This window comes from Monopterus albus, unplaced genomic scaffold (assembly GCF_001952655.1).
Source record: "Monopterus albus unplaced genomic scaffold, M_albus_1.0 scaffold49.1, whole genome shotgun sequence".
Classification (NCBI taxonomy): Eukaryota; Metazoa; Chordata; class Actinopteri; order Synbranchiformes; family Synbranchidae; genus Monopterus; species Monopterus albus.
The window spans coordinates 872,021-888,677 of record NW_018127929.1 but is presented as its reverse complement, the minus strand read 5'-3'; the positions used below and the strand labels follow the sequence as shown (position 1 = coordinate 888,677).

Genomic DNA, 16,657 nt, shown 5'->3' with positions numbered 1-16,657 from the left:
TGAACAGTCCTGGTTCTGATGATGGATGCCATTCCAACCTGCACCCGGAGAGAAGAGCCCCTTCCACTGAACCTTACCCTATGTGGAACCAAGATGGCTACCCCTTGCGCAGCTTTACTCCACCTTACCAGAGACAACATGAAAGCACAGACAGTGGTCAGCCAGATGACAGGTGTTTGCAATCATTAGACCCTGTGAATGTTGCGTTTCTTAAATTAAGGAATTCCCTCATATTCTGATTAAAATCCTGAAAACTGTCTCACATAGCAGTGTTACTGAGTGTAACTATACAGGTCTTTCATGACCAGCTTTTGACCGTTTTTGTCATTCTTCACCTTTTTCTATTCCCCCCCCAACAGAAGTGATATGGCCTGCTCTCAACAGGACTTGTATGAAGAGAGGGCCAATGAGTGCTTGACTTATGATGACGATCTCCCTCATCATGCTTACCAGAGCCGAGGCTCAGACAGAGAACACCATACCCAAGGCTTGCTGACCACTGCTCAGAACCACTCCCAGAATCATGCAGATAGTGAATACCTAAAAGAAGACTCTAGAGACAAACATTTGAAAGATGGTTCTACATTTCATGATGACATCCTAGATGGCTCCAAGGACAAATGGAAAAGAGATGGAGGCCAGAAACAAGACACAGGACTCAACAGTACCCAAAGCCAGTGGTCTGAACCCAGTTCTAGTTCCAGTAGTAGTGTCGGCCAGCCTTCCGAGAACAGTGGGCGCACTTTGACTCGCAGAACCGGGCCTATCAAGAAACCAGTTCTCAAAGCTCTCAAAGTGGAAGACAAAGAAAATGAGAAGCCTAAAGCTGAGCCTGAGGAGAAGCCTGTCCCATACCGTCTAGAGAAGGAAGTCCTTACTAATGTTTATGACTTGAAGAAAGATAACCAGCCTGCCAGCAACAGGCGTTCAGTCTCACCTGTTGTTGAGAAACAACCAGAAGAAAGGCAGCGTCCGTCACCAGTTCCAACCAAAACAGAAAGGCTTCTGAGCACACACAGTGACGACTCCCCAAAAGAGAGCACCTGGGACAGTGGCAAGGGCCATTCCCTCAGAGATAATCAAGAAAACCGGGAGCCCCAGGCACCACGACGTAATAACTGGATCTTCATCGATGAAGAACAGGCCTTTGGTGCAGTCAGGGGAACAGGTAGGGGCCGCAGCCGAGGATTTAGAGAATTCAGCTCCAGAGGTGGAACCCGTGGTGGTCGAAGTGGAGACAATCTCCGGGGGGCTTATAACAACAGTAACAGTAGTGGCACTCAGCGCACAGGCAGAGGCCGAGCACCACCTAGAGACCTTATCAAGGTGGAGGAGTTCCAGAGAGGCAAGCCACGGAGGCGAAATGTCAGTGAGACCTTGAGTGAAGCTTCTGAGTATGAAGAGCTACCCAAGAGGCGTCGGCAGAAGGGATCTGAAAATGGAGAAGGTTACACAGAATCTGGAGAAGTCCGTAAAGCTGACAGAGACTCTTGGAGATCCAATAAAGTTTATACAGATGACCAGACAGCCACTGATTCCAGAGAAAAGGCCAAGACCAGCAGGGGCTTTGGAGGTCGCATGCTGCCTCCAAGACTGAACACCACTGGAAGTTACAGTCGAAACTTTGGAGGCTCCAGGGACATTTCTACATGGCGAGGCCGTGGCCCCCAGTTTAGTAGCAGTGGTGGTGCTATTCAAGAAAATGGTTATGGTCCTGGAGCTGAGACATCTTACTCACGTAGACCACCTGTTGAACGTGAGACCCTCAAATACAGCCCAAAATTCACTGGCTCTTTCACTGAAAATGGCACAGAGGACCGTGAAGGAGAGTATTACTTTGACAATGACAACCCTGACAGGCAGATGTTAAGGAGACGGCGTCCACCCCGTCAAGACAAGCCTCCGCGCTTCCGTCGTCTGCAACAAGAACGTGAACCTTGCTCAAATCAATGGACGAGTGATGAGTACATAAATGGGGAATTTGCAAACCCCTGGCCTAGTCACTCCAAAGGTAGTGGGGAAGACAACTGGCCCAGTGGCCATTATTCTGGTGGACGTTCTAGCCAGCATGGCCAAGCTGAGGAATGGGAGACAGGATCGGACAACAGTGACTTTGGGGACTGGAGAGAGAAGCGAGGTGGAAGTGCAGTTGCATCTACACAGGGACATGTTGATATTCCCTCTGACTCTGGCCACAGTGAACCAGGTTCTGGTGAGAAGAGGGAACTTTCCAAGAGAAGCTTCTCCAGTCAGAGGCCATTGGTGGAACGGCAGAACAGGAAAGGAGAGTCATCACTGCTGGAAGTGAGCAAGATGGCACATACACCTGACCACCCCCCCACCTCCTCCTCTAACAGGAGTGACAGTTGGCAGAATGGAGGGACTTCTTGTAAGAGGTGAGGAACAGAACAAACTAAAAGTTGAAAGTCATTGTAGAGTATACTATCATATACCCAAAAGTACTTCTGCTGGGAATGCATCCTCACTATATGTTTGGGAATTAAAATGCCCTTGTGTCAGGTCTGGTTGTTACAGTTGCTTAGAAACCAGCACAGTGTGCCATCTTCATATATTGTTTTGACCTAAATACGCTCTGACATGCACCTTCCAGTGACAGGAATGAATAACAATTTATTGCTTGCATTTATTTGAATAAACAGTTCTATATTACAAATTTATTGAAGTGATTACTCTTTATAAAGAAACAAATTATGTTCAGCAAGATATGTCATTTTATCTGCACTGATTATATTGCCAATTGTTGTGATTTCTTTTGTTTAAATGCTGTATTGTATAGTTAACATACCATTTTCTCCCAGGTGACTATGGTACTTGCAGTTTAGCTGTGGTTTCCTGGGTTCAGACCTGGAACATAGCCACTTGCAGTCTTACCCCTTTTTACCAGCAATTGTGTTTACTTGACCAAAATTGATCTAATTGGAAAATATGAAAGCTATGTTATTATTTAACTGCCAAATGTCCAATATGAGACTTCAGTTGACCACAGGATTGCCAGACATTTTTATTTTGGAATTTTGTTTTCTTTTAGATGTTCATTCCCTTTTTAAATACCCCTTTTTCTTTGCAGCAGGAGCCCTGATGAATCTGGCCCAATCTACAGCATAGAGCCGCCAGAGGAGAGGGAGCCCACTGAGCCCTCTGGGAAAAAATTGGACAAAGCACTGAAACCAGGATCTGTCAAGACGGACATAGCCGAACCTCTGTCCCAGTATGAACTCGGCGGCTACCCACGTGAGTCCTGTGTTTTGAATATAGATCCTTGGACAATTGGTGCTTCTACAGTTCTACATTTTACACTTGTTGGCACACCTGTTTTGTAGTTGAGGGGGATGCAGGGGGACCAGTTTCAAATCCAGATGGATACCAAAATGCCTTGTCCAAAAAGCAAAGACGTCCACAAGATGATGAGAGGAGGAGGAAGGAACAGGGAGCTGCTGTAAGTTAAACATATTTTGAATCTATATGCTAAGTAATCATGCCAAGAATGAACAAAAGGTGTAACTGGAGCTTTTTCTCATTACTGACCATGTTAGGTGCCAGTGAAGAACAGGCCAATTGCATCTAAGATGCCGCCACGCTTTGCCAAAAAGCAGGGAAGCATGAGCATTGAACAACCTGAAGAGGTGCTTTCTTCCAACAACTTAGGAACTGAAATCTGGGAGACCAACAGTTCAGGTAGTAGACAGACCCAACTTTCTGTCAAGGCTTTGCTCTTGATGCTTTTGCTGGTGTAAGCAGAAACTGTAGAGACACAGTGAAATTGCTTGTACAGCATATTAAATCTATATTATTGATTTGATTTGATTTATTCTTTCAAACATGTAACAGTCAATATGTCAACACACATAATTCCACACATAAATTGCATTCTTAAATAATTCTCTTCTACACCACACAAGTAATATACTAAAGAATTATTACAGAGTGTTAACATTCATACACCACACCCACAATGTTCCATCTAATTAATCATTGAGCCTGTTCATGCATATATCTTGATTGACACATACCTTTATATTTATGTTTAAACTCGTCAATTCTATTATTATTTTTTATGTCTACACTTAAATTATTCCATAGTTTTACCCCACTTATGGAAATACAGAATCTTTTTTTGGTTGTACGTATAGCATGAATTTTATAATTTAACTGACCCCTTAAATTGTATCCCCCTTCCCTTTCATTAAATAGTTTTTGAATTCCACCAGGTAATAAATTGTTCCTGGCTTTATACATAAACACAGCAGTCTTATATCCCACTAAATCAAAAAAGTTTAACAATTTAGATTTAATTTATTATTAATTGTATTAAACTGATTGACAAAGTTTGGACGATGACTGTTCATTATTTATTGGTGATGTGACAGTTTGTTTGGATTAGTACAATGTACAATTTAATTAGTTTGACATTAAAATTCCCAGAAGAGAAGCAAGGGAGGAATTAACTTGCATTATGATGTGCATTCCTAGTTTTTGTTTTCAAGACAGGAGTATGTTTGAGACATTTACTTATTTTGTAGGAAGATCTTTGTTGTGAAAGAATCTTTTGTCAAAAAAAGACATTGCTTGTAATCTTCACTAATGGCATTTATCTATCTTAAGCTCTTTCAGTACCATCTTCAGGTGGAGACTCGTGGACTAAACAGGTGTCTTATACTGGGAGTGAGCCCAACTCTGAGGTAGTACAATACTGTTGCACATTGAACCCTCCACATATGTGCATATATTCTGTATCTGCATTGTTTGTCTGCAGCTAAAACTGTCTTTTAATCTTTAAGTTTGCATTTTTCCCCTCTGCTTCATTGATGACAAATGAGTTGCAGCGATATTGGATTAATTTGAGAAACATGAAATAACAACTGCCTTGTATTCTTCTTCCAGGACTCAGATGCTGGTCCGGAGCAGAGTAAAGAACAGCACAAGCCAGGACCCATTGGAAATGAACGCTCCCTGAAGCACCGCAAGGGCTCAGAAGGTGTTGATCGGCTGGAAGGTGGCTCCATCACTCCAGTCAATGGTGTGGACCTCCACGTGGACGCTGTGCTGCCTGTGCCTCCTATTGAGTTTGGTGTCAGTGCCAAAGACTCTGACTTTAGTCTGCCACCAGGCTCCACCCCAGTTCCCGTGTCCAATCCTGTTAACAAGCTTCAGGACGCACTTACCACCAATGTGAGTGTTTTTTCTTTTTTCTCTACACATTTTTGGTGTCTTGAAATTTAAACAACTAGAGTTGATTTGAATGCATCAAGGTTAACTGTAGCCACAATCATTGATAGAATGCTACAAGGGCATTTCAGTAATGGAATAGTGTCTAGGTTTTCACTTGGAACTTTTGTTTCTAAACAGTCGGCTCTCAATCAGAGTATCCCCATGCTACGTTCCAACCACCTGCAGCCTGGCATTAACCTCAACCCCATCTCCTTCCCCAGTGCTGACCTTACTCTTAAGGTAACAATTACAATCCCATGTATAGAGCACTATATCTTCATATACATGTAACATTAAATAACCAGTGTCTGTCTGTGCAGCCCTATTTTGTATGGTGAAAGATATAATTGGAATATAGAGGCAAAACTGATGTCATGAACTGACTGTTATACAGACAAGCATATTAATTTTAAATGTTTGTTTTTCATCAGATGGAATCGGCACGCAAGGCATGGGAGAACTCCCAGTCCCTCCCTGAGCAGGGCTCTCCTGGCGGAGGTGCTTCAGGTGCTCAGCCTCCCTGCAGTGTTGGCTCATCCAGTGGGGTCAGCTACAGTTCTTTTGGAGGTGTTTCCATGCCTCCAATGCCTGTGGCATCAGTTGCACCTTCCATGTCCATGCAAGGTAAAACTGCATTTCATTTTATTCATTTGATGAGGGCCTAATCTTTCAGGAGAACAAAACAAAAATCTTGTTTTTACCTGTTCAATCTGTAGGTAATCATATTCCCCCATTGTATCTGGATGGTCATGTCTTCCCAAGCCAACCACGCCTTGTACCTCCCACCATGACCCAGCAGCAGACCTACCAACAGGTAGACAAACAGTTAACACACACAGACAGGCTTGTTTATCAGTATAATTGTCATTATGTTACATTTGTTCATCCACACAGGCGGCTGCAGCCCAGCAGATACCCATCTCTTTACACACGTCTCTTCAGGCTCAGGCTCAGCTGGGACTTCGAGGAGGTCTACCTGTTTCTCAGTCCCAGGAAATGTTCAACTCTATTCCCCCCTTCAGGTATTGCCTCATCTATTTCTCAAGGAATTCCTTACTGATCCCATCAATTTGCTTCACGTTAGTCATGTTGTATGTTTCATGTATGGAGCACATAATGTATTTGAAACTCGTTTCAGTGTAGTATAATATGTTTTCCTGTGATTCATTCTATTGCCCTGCTTTGTGTTCCTGCTTTCAGGTCCCAGGTTTACATGCACCCCAACCTGTCACAACCCAGCCCCATGGTGCTGTCGGGAGGAGCCCCTCTCAAGGGGCCCTACTCAGCTTTCCCTGGCATGCAGCCCTCAGACATAGTCAAGTCACAGTCAGGCTCACACTACCAGCCTATGAATGGCAACCAGCAGTTAGTCTATGACAGCCAGATGAACCAGGGGCCTGGTATGGGTTCTTCCCAGTTAATGGACTCCCAGCTCATCCAGGTTGGTGAACTGGTGAAGTTCTGTTTCAGAACTAACAAGGTACTATGTTCTTTATGATGTGTGTTAGATTTTAGAGCAATTTCTTTTTAATGGCGGATACTATACTGTTCATATTAGCCTGGCGTTTATAAGCCTTCATAGTATAATCACACCATCACTGGACTTTTGCCTTACATGATAACAGTATTTCAATAAAATCCTTATTTTTACCAGGTGACCATGCCACTGCCTGGCTCTCAGCTGCGCTATGGCTCAGCTCAACAACATCTCATCCTCCCACAGTCCATCCAGCTACAGCAGGGGCAGAACCTGTCTGTCGGAGGCCCACGCAGAATGCTGCCACCTGGCTCCCAGCCGGCGGTCATGACTGGCAGCCGAGAGGTGTGACTTGCTTATCCTGTGTTACTCAACCAGCAACCTGTTCTGGTCACACATAAGTGCAGTAATGATAGTTAAAAACATTCTATCTCACAACAAAAAGTATAGACAAATCTGTATAATGCCGTTTATCTTTAATCTATAATAAAAAGCACTCCACAGTGCTTTATTTGTATTGATATCTTTCTCCTTGCCCTGTTCTTAGGGTTCCCAGATTGAAATGAAAGGGTTCCAGTTCACTGAGAAGCCCAACCACTCCCCAGGCATGTCCGGAGGGTCCTATAGGTGAGTGGAGAAAAGTTGTGCAAATAATACAGGTTATCTGTGTAGAACACTGGTATGCAGCTTTTCTCTGTCAACGGGTATGATGTAGTATTTCACAATGCACATTTGAAGTAATACCATCTTATTTTCTTTCTCCCTCTTCCTTATCAGGCCTGGGTCTGCCAGCCCCAGTGGGAAGCTTTCTTGTCCTGGGGGCCCCATTGGCCCTCTACCTACACATTTTACTCAACAGGTAATGCTTTTTCACACACTTTTGCTGAAAATATACTTTTAATGTTAATTAGGGCATTTTGAAAGTTGGGCCAATGGGAGAGGTGTTCCACCACCCAAGGCTGGTGAATGTGGTGCATCTGCTGACTCGTAAAGGCTTTTGTCAAAGTGCTCAAGACAGTCCAGGGTTCACATCTGAAATTGAAGACTCAGTAACATAAACGGTAAAACACACCACATAAGCATCATCCATCATTATGGACAGTTGACATGATGCAAAAACATGTTGATAGGATGGAATCGAAGAGACTTGTGGTTGAATTCAGGTGTTTTGGCCAAGTCTGACAATGCCCTAAGAGCTTCATTAGTAGCATACTAATATGTGTTTTCATTCTTTTTCCACCCCTCCTGTCCCCCTCCTCCCATGACCAACAGGTCCCACCTGCTCAAGGCAGCATGGTGATGCACATGCGGCCTACCACCACTGGCCCTTTCCCCACCCCCATCCAGAGACCCGTCATGCAGGTCAACAAGCCTGTCATCATCCGCTCCCCCTCTTACCCCAGTCCTGGCCGTGACCCTTCCCACTCTACCCCTCCCTCTGCCCCCGAGCCCCCCGTCAAAGGGTCAGAGGATGGCATGAAGGTGAGCCACCCACTGTAAATATAGGTAATTTAATTTAATCCATTTCTTTCTCTATTTGCATTATTTGTTTTATGCATCTTTTTAATGTGTGCCTTGAATGTTAAAGTTCTAGTTAACATAACCAGGAGGTCTTGAATACATTATTAGTGATGCAAGACTCATCTGAGATATTATTATTCTGTACTGTTGATAGTGATATTTGTGTATAAACTAAACTGTTCTGTATAATGAAAATGTTTCATAAATATAAATTATTTTAATTATACCACTTCTTTCTTGTGACAGTAATGGCTGATTAAAATCAAACAAATGTTTTAATTTTGGATAGTCTATTGCTGATAAATAATTTGGTGACATTAGTGCATGGTATAATTATGTGACGGAAAGCTAGTTGGGGGTTTATTGGTGTTTCTGTTGGACGTGGCCCACTAGAGTTTCATTTAGGCTTAAAATTGTCAGAGGTGAGAGTAAATCATTATTTTTGAAGAGCATTTTATGGTAAATAAAGTAGCATGCATGTAAGTATGGTGTCATGGGTAGCTATGAAGCTTCAGTGCCTCATGACACCAAAGAAAGAAAGAGACACCATTGTTAATAAAACTGAACCGATGTAATAAACAGTAGGTCACTGACAACTCTGTTTTCTTTAGAAAAACCATATATTAATCCTAATAGGCCCTGTGATGGCTAGAATTGTCTGAAAATATAGAGGGATGAAATCGCCAAAAGACATCTACATTTTTACCTAATAGCTCAAATCAGCCTTGGACTATTCAAACAAGTGTTGCTGCATAAAAGTATGGTTTGCCGAGCACTGCTGTGGGTCTTAGTAACCCTACCTTTGCTTTGTGCAGAATAAAACCATCAGAGAAGTGCGCAAGGCAGTGGGTGAGGGCAAGACACCACCTGGGGGCATGACCAGCAAACTCCAGGAGCCCCTGCCCTCTACGGGGCAAGCCAAACCAGCACGCACTGGAGCCATAAAACCCCAGGCTGTCAAAGTAGAGGAGGGCAAGGCATAAAAATGGACCTTAAAATCCTCATCATCACCCAGCCTGCCAACACAAAGCCCCATGACCAGTGTCTGAGCCTTCTCAGACTCATTTTATCCCAAGGCGCACCAAGGCAAGGGGCAAACATGGAAACATGATGAATCACCCCTCTTGGACTGTCAGAACTGGACACAGTTTCACACCACACATAGAGATATACATATATATAAATATATACATAGACACAGTCTTTAAAGCAGAGCTCTTCAAGGTCCTCTCTAATTTATTGTTGTCACTTTTAAGGGGAGAATGGTAAAGATAAAATATTTTTTGTTTCTCCTCAACGTGGATAAAAGGAAAATGTCCAGCTCAGACAGATGGTTCATTTTTCATGTCAATTTGCCAAACTGTATTTTACACCCTGTTTATGGACTGTAGCCCTTAAAGACCAGGCAGACACTTGAGTGGTTATGAAAAGCAAAGTCTGTCTATTTTGTTTTTGTTTTATTTTAACATATTTGAGATGAAATGGGGCACTTTGTCATTTTTCAGTGACATTTTTGCTGGTAAATAAAGGTTCAAATCATCATTACACATTCATCCTACTGGTAAAGGACTTGTTTTTTTCACCCAGAAAATTCTGAATTCCAAGTTATGGATACCATTGCATGTCAACATGGCAAAAGTCAAGCGTGTCAGCCTAGAATTGTTACTTCTTTGTGTAGCCCGGGAACTGTGGCGAAACTTAGATTGGTAGAAATGAATTCTTTTCTTAAGCCTTTGTTGTTTGCTTTTACCTTCTGTTGTTTGCTCTCTTCTGTATGTAAACTGAGACAAAATAGTCTATTTTACCAAAACCATGTTGCTTCCATGGGAACTTCACTGGCGTTGATAGCGTGTGCATGTGATATACTGAATGTGTGTAAACTTGCAGGACTCCTACTTAGAAGCTAGGAACATTTCACAAAGACTGTACCCCAACTCCTCGTTCATTATGCTGCCATCGACCATGCAGACTTTGATCAACCAAGCTGGCAGCAGTTTGGGGTTTATTGTAAAGTTTTGTGTGGGCTGGGGAGGGGGGGATGCATTCACAATTGCTATAAAGGACCCCAAAAATACCTGATTGAAATGTTTACTGTATCACTGTATTTGGGTGAATCAGATTGTTCAATTATGAACGTGATTTTTTTTTTTTTTTTAAATATATCCCTCAACCTGGGATGCTTTTTCTTTTACAACTCCTGAAAGACTTTGCTCTCTAATTCCGTTCAAAACCCACTCAACAGTACTGTGGGGGATTGTGAAGAAACGCTCATCACCGTTTAATTATTCAGCATCTGGTCTCTGAGGTGGCACTAGCAATAAATGCAGCCTAACTATAATCTAAATCAGGGTCCAAGCAGCTATCTTTTCCCCATTTAGAGGCTAATGATCACAAACCAGGGGTGTTTAGCAATGCGCTCTGAATTAAAATAAGATCTTTGCTTAAGCTTTTTTTGTGCACATGGCAGTTCCAGCAGAGTCCGAAGGACGTTTGAAGTGTTTGCTCTGTTGGAGAAATATGAAACGTCGGAAACATTTATTTTTTGTAATGGACACATCTTGAAGCTCTCTGTCATAACTGGTTAAATGTTACTGCTTACTGTAAGGCTCCATGACACTACAAAATGTTGCAATTTATCTTTGACAGTGTTTCACTGGTATATATATGTATATGCATACTTAACTGTACAGTCGAGCCTTGTCAGTGAGGGGAGGCTTAAACCCACATTTCATTTTAGATATTGTGGCACTATACAGGATTTCACATCGAGAAAGGTCACTGTGTTCTCAGAATGGACTGCTTTCACTTGTTAGGTTTATCGGGCTTGGAGTGACTTATGCCCTAACTGCAAAACATCTTGATGCTTCTTATTGTACCTGCACCAAAATGTTGCCCCGACTTTTTCTGTACTTTTAGGACGCATTTTTCATTTTGCCTGAGGACCAGTGCTTTCTACAGCTGATCAGCATTTTGTTTGCCCTAATTGATCTTTATCCTTTCAGATATTTGGTCATTACTCTCCCTTGTTACAAAACAAAACGAAACAAAAAAAGCTTATTGAAAGAAAAATAAAGCAGTTGTGGTTTCTTTAATGTATGGTTGATTCTGTATTCTCACTTTGTCATATTAAAATTGTATATGAAATTCTTGTGGAAGAAATGATTTTAGTCTTCAGATTGTTAGCTGAGGTTTGTGGGAAGTACAAGGTACTTTAAAATAAGCACGTCTCAGCAGAGTTGAATGGTTTTAGACTTTGAGACCAGTACAGTTTCCAAAAACACGGACCATTCTTTTTGTTTTTTGTTTTTTTTTAAAGTACTGAACTTGAAGCCAAAGACCAGCATTTCAGTAGATTCTCCCATAACAAAAACAGCTGATTTGCAAAGACACAGTTATGAAGTATAAAAACAAAACATTGTACTGTTTTTGTTTACACCATAAAATCATTGCAGAAATGTTTTTGAGGTGTGCTTGGTTATGAAATGAAGATGCCTGTACTACTTTGTTTATTATTTTTAAGCATTTTGTGCCAGTGTGCAAAATAGGGTTAAAATGAAAAGCCAGTTATTCAATATGTCAAATAAACTCCAAGTCCTCGACAGCTCACGTTTGTGCAGTTTAAAGGATTTTTCAGTTTGGTTGTACTGTTCATCCTTTTTCTAGACCAGTGGAGTTAGAAACTGTGATGCCCTCATGGTTCCAGAGATCAATCTGAGGGGGTCCCATGATTAATTATGACAAGATTATGGATATTTTTCTGGCATTTCTTTGTTTTATAATTCTGGAAAAGAAAAAAACAGATTCTGCTTTAACTGCTCTTAATTTATATCCATACTGAGGCTAGTTCAGGTTGGGAAAGCACAGTTTTATACATAGAACCCATTCTTTTGTATGATTTAAGAAACAATATTGTTTTGAAGGCGCAAAACATTGGTTATTATAATAAAGTACGGTTCGTATTACCTTTAAACGACATAAAAATTCGTCATTGTTTGGTCACTTTACATTTTTATTATGCAGTTTAGTCTGTCGCCTACAAAATAAAATGGCAATTACCGTAATACCACAATAATAAGGCACCTGGGAAAAGCAGGGTATGTGACGTCGAAAGTGTCAAATTCCGGAGATTTTTGCAGGACAAAGAGGAGGCTTGTCGGGACGAAGAAACTACTTCCTTAGGATCTGCAGATCCAGGAAATCCACCAGAAGATATCTACGCCAGATAAACGAGGTAAGTTTTACTCCAGTGTTGAACTTTCTGTCACTTCCGTTATAGTCAGAGGACAGAAAGTTGTACAGATAGTACGGTGTGTTGCTTTTAGCGTCGTTTTTCTTTGTTAGTTGGCTGTGCCACCGCTGGAGTAGCCTGTGATACGACCATGTGGCCCTCTAAGATAAAACATCTGGAGCCTCGTTTTGGTGGCTTTAATCCATTTAATATGGTGAATTTGTTATATAAGTCGCCCCAGAGAAAAAAAATAGGTCAACCATCTTACCTTATGACTTTCTTGTCCAGCTTGAGCTTTGTTTTTGTACTGCTGGTCCAAATAAAATGTACAGAGTTAACCATGGACATAACCTACATGCAGATTTAACAGTGCTGCTGTTCTCATTCAGTTTCAAACAATGCTGGCAAAAGCCTAATTTGTTGTTTAATTCTCCACATTCCCATCCATCAGAACTAACCACAGCAGTTCAAAATGTATTTTCCATGATTATTTAAGTGGTCAACATACTGGTAAGGTTATTTGAGATGGTAGGAAATGTGGACTGTGGCTGAGGTTTTTCACTGTTGAACAGAATAATTTTTATTTTTGTGTTACCCCAGATCTGTTGGTGTATTTTATATTTTGTCTTTTTTTTTCATTTCTTTTTCCAGTGGTTTGTTCCACTCAGAAAAATCCCTTTCAAGCTGTTTCTTACTCTAATGGTTGTGCTTAAGAGCCAGTGAAGAAATGCCAGACATCTGTAAAAAATATAGTAAATATCTTACATTATGTCCAACTCAAATAATTCCTTCTCTAAAAATGTGCCCATTAATTAAAAAAAAAGTTGAGAATATTAGGATTTTGTTTATTTTGACTATGCATTCAAACTTTTGATTAGCATCACTGTTAAACACAAATGGTTGCTTTTGTATTAAAGCAGCTAATTTAAACTGCTAGATGTTCTTGGTCAATGCATTCTTAATTATATCATGTCACAAGTCAGTATATTTAAGATTTCTTTAAATTACAGGTGCGTTGCTGTGACACAAGATGGCCACCAAGGGCGGTGTCAGGCCTGATGAAGGCCTGATGATGATGCAGGAGCTTGACGACCGCCTGAAAGAGCAGATTGACAAATTGGAGCATGTTCGCCTTGCTGCCGTTGAGCTGAAGGACAACTTGTCTGGGGTACATTAGGCAGGCAATAAAGTCCTACCTACCATAAATCTCCATCTGTAGCTGTTTAATCAAAATTAACTTTCATTGAGCGCTCTTCTATTTTGACAAATATTGTTTTCTAAAACAGAGCAACAGTGATCTAACCCAGGCCATCACTGACCATCTGGAATGGTTGAATCATTTGTCAGAGCGAGTGGAGACTCTTCACATGAACACAACTGTTTTTGTTCAGGTGAGAAACTGATATGAGTAATGCATACAACAGAAGGCAGTACACATCTTCTGTTGTTTGTAATCAGCACTGTGAATATCATGGTATGTTATACTCTGCACCAAGTGCAGAACACAGAAAGCTTTGTGGATTATTTATACTAACGTATAGTATAGTACAGTGAGATGTATTGAAATGGTGAAGTGGTGCACAGACAGCTAGGATTTCATATAAGTAACAAAGAGCAGGCCTCTGTTAAGAGAAATGCATATTTATAATAGGAACTAGCCATTACCTTTCAGAATATATGTTTCATTTTCCAGCAGATCCATAACTACAGTGCTGGCCACTAGCACTATAGGAGCACAGTACAGAGACAGTTTGTGTGGTGTAATTGTTTGCTAAACTGTGAATTTGTAATCATCAAGGGATGTCCAACAGCATTCATTCTATTTTGCACTGACTTTGAGTTAGCTGGCTGTTTGGATCACAGTTTTTTAAAATTAAAAAATGAATTCTGATTTTCTACTTGGGATCGTATCTCAGAAACACATCAGACTAAGTACAGTGGATTTGGTCTCTTTGCTAATTTTCTCATGTGTTTCCAGATGAATCCGAAGCCTCGCATGTGGGCACTGAAACAGGGTTCCAAACATGGCTACCAATGGGGACGTCGCCACCAGGCAGAGGATGCCCAGTCAGAGTTTGGCTGGTCCCCCATCCGTACAAGACGTAACAGTGATGCTGAAATGTCCTGTAACTGGTGACCTAGTAGATTGTGATTTAAATTATCACATAAGAGCACTGTTTAATGCAAAATATTGTACAGCTCACTGACTGAAAAATAAAGTCTTTTGCACATTTCATTTTTTACTGGTATATTTTCATGTCTTATCTGTTTTACATGTAATTTAATATGTTACATTGTTATACTGCAGTGTTGTGTTGCTGAACCTCCTTTATTTTAATAAAAGTATGGCTATCCAATCCTGTCCATGCTGTCATTCTATAAAGTGTGTGTGAATTTATGTTCTAACTTAATAAATATGGGAAAAAAACGTTTTTGCACATACAATACTCCTATGTACTCGGGTATATTTTCCAGTCATAATTTTCATATGACTTCCTATGTAGGCAAATTTTTTTTAAACCTGTACTTTGTAAATTTTTTAACCATGTTTTCAAAAACATCCGACATAAAAAACAAATATATTTATATTTTGTGACAACTAAAGTGGCAGACTGTTTTATTCTGATGCAATCAGGCCTCCTATTCCGCCACATGGTTGAAAACCTGCGGATGTGTACTCCACCAGCAGAGGGCGCTGTTGGATTTCCATTTTGTCACTGTTTATCACTTGTTGTAAATAAAGCTTTGGCAGAACGTGAGGGTGAGCATTCTGGATGGAGTGTCATATTTGCTAAAGGCAATACCATCTTCAGAGGATAGCTAATTTTGGACACACCAAGTCAAACCTATTTTTATATCTATATTTAGCATAACGGGTATCGAGTAAACTTCTGAAAACATGGCAGAAAGCGACTGGGATACCGTGACTGTGTTAAGGAAGAAGGGGCCGACTGCTGCCCAGGCCAAATCCAAGCAGGTTAGCATGATACCTAACTTTGTTTGTTGTTTTTTTTTTATTTGTTGCGACGCACATTCTTAACATTGCCATCCTATAAACTGGATAAAATGGGGCTTCAGGATTTAGTGAACAAACGAGTTTACAGCTAGTGCGTAATGCATTTAACTGTCCTGCAAACAACGCAAATGCTTCGTCGTTTAGGCTTGTTTAGCTAATAATATCAGTGGAGAGGAACTTTTGTCTCTTCGAGCAAACAACTTAAGTGTCTGTAACGTAGTTTCATAAAACCAAACTGTGCCGCTTGTTTTCCTTTTGCAAACAACTCACACTTGGGATACAGCGTAGCCCATGTTATGTTGGATACCCAAATTGCTACGTCAACCTAAGATACCTGAAAGCGTGTTTCTAAAATGTCAATATTTAGTTCGCTTAGGTTACAATTTCCTGGGTCAACCAAACCTAGCCCAGGGAAAGCTAACATTGCATCTAGCTAGTTAATATTTTACAGGGACCAATTTGCAACTAACTAGCATTAGCCACATACTTGGAAATTGTTACTTGGCTATAGTTAGCGCTTCAGAGCTAACTCTACGTTGTAGTTTTAATGTGTGTGAGTGGGTGTCCATATCAGATCTCTGGTAACAGCTGTCAAAGCACACATCTACTTCAACGTCTGCAGAATAACGTTACGTTTTGAAAGCTACTCTTTGCACATGTTCATGTCTTTGTTTTAGGCCATCACGACTGCTCAGAGGCGAGGGGAAGACGTTGAGACAACCAAGAAATGTAAATTTATGCTTTTTTTTTAATTGTTAAAGACTAAGTTTGTTTGTAGAGTAACTTGTATTATGATTATACTGTATTTGCATGTGTACCACCCCGTACAATGCCCCTTAACCCTTGTCCACTGCTTGACACACAGGGTCTGCAGGGCAGAACAAACAGCATCTTGTGACAAAGAACACTGCAAAACTGGACCGGGAGACAGAGGAGCTTCACCATGAAAGGGTTCCCTTGGAGGTGGGCAAGGTCATTCAGAAGGGCAGACAGGACAGTGGCCTAACCCAGAAAGACCTGGCCACTGTAAGTATACAGACTTCTCATATGTTCACATGCTCAACATAACGGGTGGTACGGTTGGAAGAGATCCTTTTGTCTGTTTCTGTGAAACATCCTTGATTACAGGTGTGAATGGAGTTTTGTGTGTGTGATATGTTGCTGCTTGGTGCTGCAGTGTGTGAGA

General features: G+C 41.1%; 2 protein-coding genes across 2 annotated transcripts in view; both read left to right on the top strand.

Moving 5' to 3' along the window:
- Positions 1-10,379, top strand: part of prrc2b (proline-rich coiled-coil 2B) — a 20,817-nt gene extending 10,438 nt beyond the window's left edge. Inside the window, exons 15-31 of the mRNA XM_020600841.1 lie at positions 8-172; positions 360-2,396; positions 3,089-3,252; positions 3,342-3,457; positions 3,555-3,696; positions 4,624-4,700; positions 4,903-5,190; positions 5,368-5,469; positions 5,661-5,853; positions 5,946-6,043; positions 6,124-6,251; positions 6,430-6,709; positions 6,884-7,051; positions 7,254-7,333; positions 7,484-7,565; positions 7,979-8,188; positions 9,043-10,379. Coding sequence (XP_020456497.1) covers positions 8-172; positions 360-2,396; positions 3,089-3,252; positions 3,342-3,457; positions 3,555-3,696; positions 4,624-4,700; positions 4,903-5,190; positions 5,368-5,469; positions 5,661-5,853; positions 5,946-6,043; positions 6,124-6,251; positions 6,430-6,709; positions 6,884-7,051; positions 7,254-7,333; positions 7,484-7,565; positions 7,979-8,188; positions 9,043-9,210 — 4,498 coding nt within the window. The 3' untranslated portion in view covers positions 9,211-10,379. The remainder of the gene's footprint in view (positions 1-7; positions 173-359; positions 2,397-3,088; positions 3,253-3,341; positions 3,458-3,554; positions 3,697-4,623; positions 4,701-4,902; positions 5,191-5,367; positions 5,470-5,660; positions 5,854-5,945; positions 6,044-6,123; positions 6,252-6,429; positions 6,710-6,883; positions 7,052-7,253; positions 7,334-7,483; positions 7,566-7,978; positions 8,189-9,042) is intronic.
- A 4,802-nt stretch (positions 10,380-15,181) lies between these two features.
- edf1 (endothelial differentiation-related factor 1) overlaps positions 15,182-16,657 on the top strand; it is a 3,027-nt gene continuing 1,551 nt past the window's right edge. The window contains exons 1-3 of the mRNA XM_020600783.1: positions 15,182-15,432; positions 16,149-16,200; positions 16,337-16,497. Coding sequence (XP_020456439.1) covers positions 15,355-15,432; positions 16,149-16,200; positions 16,337-16,497 — 291 coding nt within the window. The 5' untranslated portion in view covers positions 15,182-15,354. The remainder of the gene's footprint in view (positions 15,433-16,148; positions 16,201-16,336; positions 16,498-16,657) is intronic.